Source organism: Anas platyrhynchos, chromosome 19, assembly GCF_047663525.1.
Source record: "Anas platyrhynchos isolate ZD024472 breed Pekin duck chromosome 19, IASCAAS_PekinDuck_T2T, whole genome shotgun sequence".
Taxonomy (NCBI): Eukaryota; Metazoa; Chordata; class Aves; order Anseriformes; family Anatidae; genus Anas; species Anas platyrhynchos.
Window position 1 is genome coordinate 4,199,605 of NC_092605.1, and position 10,559 is coordinate 4,210,163.

Consider the following 10,559-nt stretch of genomic DNA (forward strand, 5'->3'; position numbering starts at 1 on the left):
CTATGTGTCCTAGTCAGGAGTGAGACAAAGTGTACTTCAGTGCTGTGTCTGTAACGCATTAAACTCACATTTTAAAAACTACATTATCCTTCGTGTCAATACTCAGGACTTGATTCTGTAGGTAACTGTAGTCATATATGGACAAAGCACTTTTGTTGCTTGTGCTGATGTCGGTGTGCTTGTGTCATCTGTTTGTGGAAGTGCACTTAAAAAGGATCTGCAGGTCGGTTCCTCTGGTGAAATGGAGAACTGCTTTTCTGATAAGCTGGGATACTACTTGCAGACAGCCACGATCCCTTTTTGACTCTATTTTTCCAAAGAAGATGTGGGTATGTGGGCAAAGCAGAAAGGAGGCTGTTCTTTTTATTGGGAATACATGAGAATTCATGTGAGTGAAAGCAGGTAAAATTACAGTTAAGTTCTAATACTGTCATTTTACAAATACCTTTTCCTCTCTAAACTTGAGGAAGAGACAGGATTTGCCCACTGCATGAATGAATGTGTCACTTACTTCATTGGCTAAATGTCTGCTTGCACCTTACGTTGCTTGTAATTATAATTACGTTATAATTGTTATGGGGACCAGCAGTTTCCTTTACTTTGGACAGGTACAAATAGTAAAAAATGAGGAACCTTGTAGTAACTTAGGCTGGGATTCACATTTTGGCACATCTAATAGTGGAGATTCTGCTGCATTGAAGATGAAGGAAAAATTCTGTATTTCAAAGCATAGGAAACATGGTGCCTTTCCAGTAATTTCCTTCAGATTTAAATGCAGTGAATGTCTCCACAATACATTTGTCTATGTGAAAAGTGTCATCTTCAGAGCTCAAGCTCAAGATAAAATCTGAGATTTTCCAGGTATGCTGTGCAGAAAACATGTAGCTTATTTAGGTAAGCACTTCCCCCATGCTTTTGCCATACAGGCTTGGCACCTTGATGAGTCCTTTATTTGTTGTTCAGAACATATTGCGTTGTGATTTTTCAAAGTTGTGATAAAATTTTAACATCTACCCTACTTGTTTTGTGTCCCCTGTCCCATCCCCCCCAGCCAAGGAAAAGGGAAGACATGTAAATATTTTAAACAACCAATATTTTAATAGAACTGAAGAGTAGCACTGTCAGTTCAGTATCAGTTTGTAGTGCAAGCAAAAGTTGTCCTTGGAAGAACAGTAAGTTTTGTAAACTTAGTTTCAGTTGTTACTACCACCAATGTATTGTCCAAAGAAAACCAAACAACGAAACTTAGCTAGTGTGCCTTAGAGTCTATCAAACTGCATAAAACATATAAAAATATTTCTCTGAAATGCATAGACTTATTGTTATTATTACAGTCAAATCATAATTAAAGTTTTAGTCTAATCACATTAACAGCTATTCTTTGTGGAAACTAGTGCAAATAAAGCTTTTTTAAACCAGCTGCTCCTATAGCTGAATGTTCATTAATTAGTGGAGGCAGTCTTTTACACTGATGTCCTAAGTACAGGAACTGAAAAGGAATCAGTTTTATTTTAAACCGTTTAACTATTACTGTACAGGTTTTCAAACAGTTATTGCACATCTTCTGAACTAGCCTCCAAGCTACATTGAAAAGATAGATAAATAGTTAAGATAAAAGTTCCTTTCCTGTCCTACAAGAAAAACAAAATGGGAGAAATAGTTAGGTAAAATAGTTTACCAATAGTTAGGTAAAAGTTGTGTCATACTTTTTAGCTTACCAGCAGCTGAATCAGGCTTTAAAGTAGCCCAGCTCTTGGACAGAGAAGGACTTAGAGTAAGTAAGTGAAAACATGTTAAGTTGCATTTCTTGTAATATGGAGCAGGTGGGAAAGGATGGTAATTATTTTCAAACCACTAACACAAGAATTTTAAGCCCAAGTAACTTAATGGAAAGCCTGAACACAGACTCAAGCATCTTTTCTGCTGGCAGAAGAGGTTTCTGTATTTTTCTGAAATGCGTGCTTGTACTAACCTCCCTTAGAGGAGTCGCTTCAATGATAACGCAGCTGTGCCACAGGAAGCTAAGAAATCGTAGCAGCCATACTGCTCCTACCAAAACATGTTGATTGTACTATTCATGGTCTCAATGTCAACACTGCAATCCAGATCATACAACAAACTCTGCCAGCTGTGTATAAAGAATCTGCTCTAATGCAGCTTAATAAAGCAGAGATTGAAGGAAAATTGGTATCAAATAATAAAAAAATAAACAACCCTCAGGTTCAGAAAAAATAACTCTGCTCCCTATTACCCTTTTAACATTTTTGGTGTAAAGGTTGTTGTGTTAGTTTTTTGGTATAAGAGAAAACAAAAAGCTTCTTAATTTTGCAGAATGCTGGCATTAGCTCAAGAAGTTTCAGGCTGTTAATATTTCAGCATACTGCAAGTCAACTACCTTAATGAAAATTTGGACTGAAAAGGAGGGACTCCAACAAGGTGTGTTTTAATGATGACTTCTGCCATCCATTTGTGGTTTTATGAATATTTTCATTACTGACTTGCTTCAGTGCTAGCTAAGCAGTCCTCGTCGTAGCCAGATGTTTCTCTCCCTCCACCCCAAAATCACATGAAAACACTTAGAGGCCTTCAGCCTTTTAGGTACTTGTCTGGCTAACAATTTTGACACTGCTTAAAAGTGATGGTAAAATTGCAGGTTATTTAACAATTGTATGTTTCCAGTTTAGTATGGCTAATCAGGAGCATAGTATGCACCTTAGAGTTGTGATACCTCAAGCATATAGGTATGTTGTGTTTCTCCTGCTCCTCACACAGCAGAAGCTAACCACACACCTTGTAACTGGTCTTTGAGGCTGGGCTATACAGACGCTACTTGACAGTACTGGCTTTTGGTGTGTCTAATATATGGTCTTCTCAAATGGTTGGGAAAATAAAGACAAAAGCCACAGCTTTATGATGCCCTCTCTACCGTTTGAAACATAAGGGCTTTCTTTTGAATAGGAGCGTTAACTTGCTTTACAACTTAAATACTTCTTAATGAAAAAATGGTTTTTTTTATATCTTGTGGAACTGAAGGGATGCCCTCACTTAAGTTGCAATATTCTTGTAAGGGAAAGAAACAAGTATTTAAAGGTGGGCAGTCTTACCTCACTGTTCTTATTTTCAGGCCAGTAACAGCTTTTTTCTTCTGTCACCGGATAGCATTATCTATTCCTAGCCTCATAAGGTAGATGCAGTGGTGTCATACTATGGAACTGTATTTAGGTGGAGGAGATTAAGGCTATGTCTATGTCACACACTGCAGCATGGTGTGGTGTTGGAAGCTAGCACTGGCACAGGCTGGATGCAGTACCTTGCATGTGTACCAGCTCGTGTCTAAAAGCAGCATGGCCAGCACCACGCTGCTGCAGGAAGCAAACATTTCTTTAAATAGCACTACACTTGGGGTACAGCTGTGCTTCAAGTGCAGGTGCCTATGGGGTTGGCTTGCACAGGGCAGTTGAGGTAACTGCCTGCTGCACAGTCAGGTCTTACAAATGCAGAATGCTTGTTGTCCTCGTTACTGTTGCACTGGAGTCCTGGGCCTAGACGTGAATGTGAAAAACCCTTCTCGAATTCAAAAAACACTGCTCAGTATTCATTGGTATTTAAGTGACATTCCACTTCTCTGCAAACTTATAAGCAAATTGAAAGAAAACAATAGCATCTTGGTAAGACTTTGAAGGGGAAAGAGATTAAGGAATCCTACATTTTTAGAGAGCAGCCGTTCATTGTACGACAAATACCTCTGCATTGTAACTTAAGCAGGAAGTTCAAAAACACATACATATACACACACTGTTTCCTGAATGTCTTTTCCATGACTCTTATTTGGTCAGAGTGGGAATGCTCAACATACTTTTGCATCAACGATTCAGTCTTTGCTGCCCTCTGTTGCCAAATACAATCAATAAACTGAACTGAAGGGCACTGGAAGCATGTGATTTTAGTAGACATATGAGGTATCCTTTATCTGAATACAGTATCAAGTAAAAAAATAAAAGCAAAGGGGTTATTAAATATCAAAGATAAATTACTAGTTAAAATATTAACCCTAACAATACCTTAAGGTTTCATAGATGCTTAATTCACTGCCTTCAAAAGGCAGCAGCATATAATTACCAAGTTTTCGTATTCTAGAATGTATCTAGAAGAGTCAGTAAGTCAGCTTTGATGCTCTACTGTTGTAGCATGGTCTCTCAGTCAAGGTTGATGCAGCATTTCTGAAGGGAGAGCTGTCACTTTTCACAAGAACTAACTCCAGCTCTTGGAAGTCCTGAAGTCTGGCCACGTCCTTGTCCTTTTAAAGAACAGACAGAACAACAACTTCTGAACATATCAAACATGTCTGGTCTTACTTTATAATAGCTGAAGAAAGCAAAAATTAAAGTTTAGGGAGTTTATACCCAATGACAGCAATACATAAAGATAAAAACTTCCTACCAGTGTACACACTTTCAAAGCATGGTTTTGTTGCCTTGAACCTCATGATTTGACTGTTTATGCACGTCACTTAACTTAAGAGGTGACCGAACACATTTCATTTACAGAACACCTAATATAGGTGTTTTTACACCGTAAGAGTATGTTTCTTTGTTAATAGCATATCTTTGAACTATGCACATAACAATTTGTGGCATTTCTTCCCCTTGTTATTTGTTCTCGAGACGAGCAAACACTGAAGCAATACACAGCAATTATACTAAAAGCATGCTAATGCACTGTTACTCATGCATTAAAAGTTGATCTAGTTGTTCCATACGCTCTAGGAGCTGAAATAATTGTTTTGACAAGAATGTTTTAAGCAAGTTATGATGAAGTTACAAGGCAAGTCCAATGTTCTTTTGAATTTGTAAGCTTAAATCAGTTTCTAACACAATGCCGTGTTTTGCTAACCTTTTTACAGAAATAACTTCTCTGTAAAACTGCAGAGTCAAATTAATCTCTGATTTCAATTCTTACCTTTCTTACCAGTGTATTAGGTAATTTTCTTATCTTCTCTACTTGTTCAGGATTTACACCCAATTCACAGCAACTCACTCTGAGCAGATCTTGGTAAGTCAGTTCTTGTCTGTCTAGCTCAATTTCAATGAAGTCGTTGTCTCTGAGATTCTGGACTCTCACCTTAAGTACAAGTTCTGATTGAAAATAAAAAAAAAAAAATCCCCTAAAAAAAACAACCAACCAAACAAGACCCCTAACACTAAAGTATTACAATTATCTTTTGAGCTCAGGTTTTATAATACAACATCTGTTCCCTCATGGAGAAATACTGTGCCTTCATTTCACCAGCAACTGGTGGTTAAGAGAGCAGAAATACACTGGGAAACATGTCTGCAATGCTAAAAATCTGACCCATCCAGTCACAAAGTCAAGCTGCTACCAAACTACCTGTGATGCATTTTATGCTATATGGTATTTTGCAAAATTGGAGATTTTCTGTTGCTCAGTCACAACGACTGATTGTTCAATGGGTGGAAAACAAAGTTTGGAAACTTACTGTTTTTAAGATACAGTACAACAGTTATTTTTACTTTGGAATGCAGAAAAAAAATGATCAATGTATTATTGTGTATTTTTGGCCAAAGAACTTAACGTCTCTACCTCTGTTCAACATTATTCTGAATGTGGAATGAATCCCTACCTCCATCAGTAACAAAAACATGGAATGGGATATAATAGAAGGATGAAAATTGCACTTCATTACCTTGCATGTTATACGGGAAAGTTCCAGTAAAGAAAAAGGGCTGAAATGTTGGTGCAGGACCAGTAGGCGAACTGTCAGTTTGCTGAGGTACAGCCTCATTCGATGCTACAGGAGAAAACAGACCTTCGCTGTGAGACGAGGGTGGCTGACAAACGGGGCCGTTCGGTACTTCAGGCGTTTTGCATGTTGGTGCTGGGGTAGGTGCTGAGGGGCTGGACAGCTGTTCCGCAGCATCTGGCGCAGGAAAACCATCGTCGCTGTTACATGATGTAGGTGTGAATATGCCTTCAACCTGAGTTGCTGATGAACAAGGACTAGTTTCACTCTGGGAAGCGGAAGAGATGGAAGCACTTTCATTCTGGGATTCTGCCAAGCTGTCTGGAATGCTTGCTTCAGTATAGACATAAGGGAATGGTGGGTTGGCCAAATAGTTTGCAACAACTGGCAAATTTAAATCTTTCGCTCCTTGACATTCATTGTCTTCCTCTATTAATGAAATTCAAAAACGTGGGGGTAGGGGATGAGAGAGAAAAAAGCCACCAAGTTATTGGATGCATCTTTCTCATTTTGAAGTCAGTTTTCCTGTTGTTTCTTAAAACTACATCACATTCTGAGGTAAACACAAGGATAATACTGATTTCTCATAAGCATGTAACACCTGGAAGGCAAATAGCTTCAAAATAAAATTAAAAAAAAAAAACAAACATATTTTTACAAATAACCATTGGAAATTATGTCATATCTAGCAGTGTTATTCTAGCATTTTTGAAGGAAAGGGCCCATAGTTCTTTGATAAATCTAATTTTGCAATGCTTTTAATAACACTACTGCAAATGGTTTATTATGACCCATGCCAGCATCTTAAACCAAATATTTCTTCAGCTAAGTGAATGTGATACCATATCCAAGCCTTCTTTTCTCTTGCTTCAGATTTCTACAGTAAGTTAAATTCTTACATGAGTGATGATTACAGGACAGATACTAATGTCAAAGCAGCTCAGAAAGCTCCACTCACAGACCAAAAAGCAATTAGAAGTTACGTGATACATGTTTATTCCCTGGGAGCTATCAAATTAGATACTGTAGTCCTACCCAAAGTTTTGCCAGTCTACTGATCTGGGTGAAAGAAGACCACAAATTCTAGAGTGCTTTTAAGACAGGAACAGTACCTCCCAAAATCTTGCGGATGTCTGGTTTCGAAGTTAACTGTGCAGCCAGCTCCCCGGTGGCCGTGAGGATCTGCTTGTCCGCGCCAGCAGCCAGCAGGCAAGCCACCACCTGGGCATGGTTCCGCTTGCAGGCCCAGTGCAGGCACGTCCTGGGGGAAGGAAACAGAGGGGTTGTGCTCTGATCTATCCTGAATCCTCCTGGCTGCCAGTCAACGATTCACCTGGGTTGCATGCAGGACACCTGGGAATAAAGTTTCCTTCATTGCATCACATTTTATCTTTGAAGTTAACAGTTGTGTTCCAAGTTCTCGGGGCAAGGCTGAGGGTGAGCTGTGCTGGTGAAGCCCAAGGAGAGGTCCCAGCACAAACAGGTGGCGGCTGCAGGTGGAAGGAGGACAGGCTCCCTTCATTATGATCCTCTTTAGCCGTAAACCCCAAAGCCTTCTGAGGTTAGCATTTTTCAGTAAACCGCAAAACCACTGCGTCCTCGAAGCAGCAATGGCTGGGGTGAAGCGACATCAACGCAGGGTGCCCAGACTGACGTTGGAAACCCCAGAGCCGACATCATCCAAAACCCCTGCCCGAGGCACGGGCAGCAGCGGCCTCCCCACCGCGGGCCGAGGGCTACCGAGGAGCCGCGGCCGCCTCCACCCCCGGCCCGGGGAGCCGGGTCCCCCCCGCAGCCCCTCGCTCCCCGCCGCCCCTCACCAGCCGTCGACTTCATTCTGGGAGTTGGGGTCCACGCCGAGCCCCAGCAGCCTCCGCACCTCCTCGGCGTCCCCCAGCGCCGCCGCCTCCCGCAGCCGCTCCTGCAGCTCCCTCTCCTCCGAGGCGCTGCTCAGCGCCGCCATCCCGGGGCTGCGGGGCCGCTACCCGGAGCCCCGGCCCCGGGCCGCCGCCGCGGGCTCCCTCACGGCCGCCGCCATCTTGTGCCCAGGGGCAGCGGGCGGTGGCGGCGGCCCGGGGCCGGGCTCCCCTCGCCTTTCCTCACGGTTTTCTCCCGACTTGTTCGCCTCGGAAGGGAACGGAGGAACGGAGCGGCCCCTGTAGGGTGGAAACACCCCGCTGCCTGCGCCGGTTCTCCGGCCTTGCGCCTGCCCTCCAGCCATGGGGCTGGGGCTTGGGCTCAGCAGCCCCCGGTGGAGAGCGCAGCCCCGCAGCTCCCGTGGGCACCCCCTGATAATTCCCAGCCCGTGTGCCTCTGGGTACAATTAAAGCACTAATTAAATCACTGCAGCGTGGGCTGGGGCGTTCGTCAATTCCAGGGTTTCTATTTTGGCATCAGTGCCTGTCACCAATGAGAAATTTGCGCTAAGGTGATTTTTTAATTATTTTTCATTGCTTCTCTTTTTCAGCACTTATTTGTCACATTATTTTGAACCCACCACTTCATTTAGGACCTGTGTTGCAGACACGTTGGACAGCCGTGTTCCTGCTATGATAGAGGCAATAACACGCAGAGCAGGCCTGCAGCATTTACCACCCAAACCGCTCCCAAGCGGTTACCACCATAAATGAAGCTTCAAAACACAGAAGTAGAGGAGCGAACTTCACTGCAATCAGTCGGGAGAGGCTGAGGCCCACTGAATGTAGACTTTTCTACTTCTTGTGGTGGTTTTACCATGTTTTAACATCCCAGCCAGACCCAGTACACTTCTAAACATGAACACCATTTTGGGCATCCCTCCTCAGCCGAGGCTGTGGGGTACGCGGGTGCTCAGCGTCCCTGTGCAGCCCCAGTGTTCAGCAGCAAAGGCGACGTTTTTAAATAGCACGACAAAGGTCACACCGTGACTCAGAGGCATTTGTTTTAAACCAGATCACATGCCTTTGATCTCATGCAACGGACTGCAACAGGCTTAGCAAAAATTGTGCTTGGCTTGTACAGAAAGACACAACCAACTGTATGAACAACAGCTTGGCTTAGAGAATGGTTTGCAAACAAGACTTCTCCTCTTCTGTTAATGTTTAGTGACAACTGCAAATACGGACCTCAGGGACCTGGAGTCCAGCCTTCACCTGGACACTTGTCACCTAGATTTTTTATTATTATTATTATTATTATTATTATTATTATTATTATTATTATTATTATTATTATTATTATTATTATTATTATTATTAAACTTTCTTTTTCAATAAAAGCTGTCTTAAATGATCCCACTTCTCAGCCCAGGTCAGCACCCATGACCACATTTGCCTGTCTTTAGCAATCATGGCATGCAGCTGTGAAACTCAAACACAGCACACACAAATGTGAACAAGTGACCATATCTTATAGGAAGCAAGAATACTCTACCACACCACGACAGCTTTAAGCAATCCCAACTTATTAAACCTGGAAAAAATACAATAGGATAAAGGGGCAAAATAGCCTCTTCCAAGGCCTCTTCCAAAGTGGTACATGACCTCAGACCAACGGGGGAAATCTATTCAAGCAAAGAGAGCAAGATGAGGCCTAGAAAAATTAACCCCTATCGTAGACCACGGGTAAAACTGCTCTGTGCCACTAGGTGTCAGAGTGGAACAGCAAGAAGGGCCCGAAGTGTAGATCTGCACTTCTCTCTGTGGTTGTAAAACGCCTTTAAATTTTCCCCAGCACATCCATAGTGTCTCCATACAGCTTTGATCCTGCAGATTTCAAAACTCTGCACAGTGCAAAGGGGCGTTATGCAATGTTGTAACAAGGGAAGGGAAGCCCCGCTCAATGAGCGGATTTGTTTAGGGTTATGGGGCTTTTCTTTTTGCTTGAGCTCCTCTCCCAAGGCCGCCACCAGGGCTTTTAAGGACTCGAAGGCGATGCACGGGGACAGGCTCTCTCACGCTCTCCGGGGATGAGTATCCTACTCTCCAGTGTTTGTGCCAAGCCCTGTTAAATGCAGCTCGGGTTCACCACTGCTTAGTTACACAATGTACTTCTCCCTGGAGTCATAAGATTTCCTCTCGCAAGAAAGACTGTGTGGAGAGGATTAGCAGCGAGCATGCTTGACTCTAGCCGCCATTGCCTGTCCTGCCTGTGCCTTGCGCCCTGGAGCCTCAGCCCAAACTCACATGTGTTACCCCATTTATTGGCACTAGCATGCACATACCAGAAACACGACAAGCCGAGAGCATGCTCTTTCCTTGCTCCTTCCCTCCCCTTTACCATATGGCAGCCGTTTTTGTGCCCATGCCTGGCAAGCCCCCATTCACACCTGTACATGTATTTCCGTACTGTGGGCAGCAGGGTCTGTGCGGGCTGCAGGGTGCTGGCCGTCTTCTTTGGATGCTGCTGGGATCTGCACCCTGTGCTGTGCTGCCAGCCCAAAAGCTAGCAGTCAGTGTGCCTCCGAAATGTGCCTCCTAAAGTCCCTGGACTTCAGCGGAAACACCGAGCTGCTGCTCTGAGCCACAGGAAGAGTGTGTGGGGGGGAGACAAAATAAGTGATATTTGGGTTTTTGTGATTTACAGGTGCTCAGCACTCCCTGTGCATTCACCACCCGAGGGGCATCTGTATCCACCAGCCGTGGGTGAAGTCTGGGTGGACTGTGGGCAGCAGTGGGAGTGCTGGAACTTGAAAGGCAGCGCCAAGCAGCGCTCAATGTCCCGTGCTTTGACATCCTGCTGCTGCGTGGAGTAACCACAAGGGACATGTCTGCGTAGCGTCGGGCCATTCTTTGTCCTTGGAACAAGCTTTCCAGATTCT

At 43.5% G+C, this 10,559-nt stretch overlaps 1 protein-coding gene across 1 annotated transcript; it reads right to left on the reverse strand.

Moving 5' to 3' along the window:
• Nucleotides 1–1,076: 1,076 nt before the first annotated feature.
• On the reverse strand, nt 1,077–8,234 carry LOC101789398 (ankyrin repeat domain-containing protein 40). The gene is made up of 5 exons (XM_027471717.3): nt 7,582–8,234; nt 6,874–7,022; nt 5,705–6,190; nt 4,960–5,135; nt 1,077–4,297 (listed from the first exon to the last, which is right to left on the reverse strand). Exons 1-5 carry the CDS (start codon nt 7,722–7,724, stop codon nt 4,154–4,156), a joined length of 1,098 nt encoding a protein of 365 aa, XP_027327518.1. The 5' UTR covers nt 7,725–8,234; the 3' UTR covers nt 1,077–4,153.
• Between the last annotated feature and the right edge of the window lie 2,325 nt (nt 8,235–10,559).

Bases quoted from the DNA above. Each gene is read 5' to 3' on its own strand.
- LOC101789398 (XM_027471717.3), bottom strand. From the start codon at position 7,724: ATGGCGGCGCTGAGCAGCGCCTCGGAGGAGAGGGAGCTGCAGGAGCGG. The intron at 6,191-6,873 runs GTACTGTTCCTG...TTTCATTAATAG, and splicing joins CATCCGCAAGATTTTGGGAG to AGGAAGACAATGAATGTCAA. The intron at 4,298-4,959 runs GTAAGAATTGAA...GTTCTTTAAAAG, and splicing joins CTAATACACTGGTAAGAAAG to GACAAGGACGTGGCCAGACT.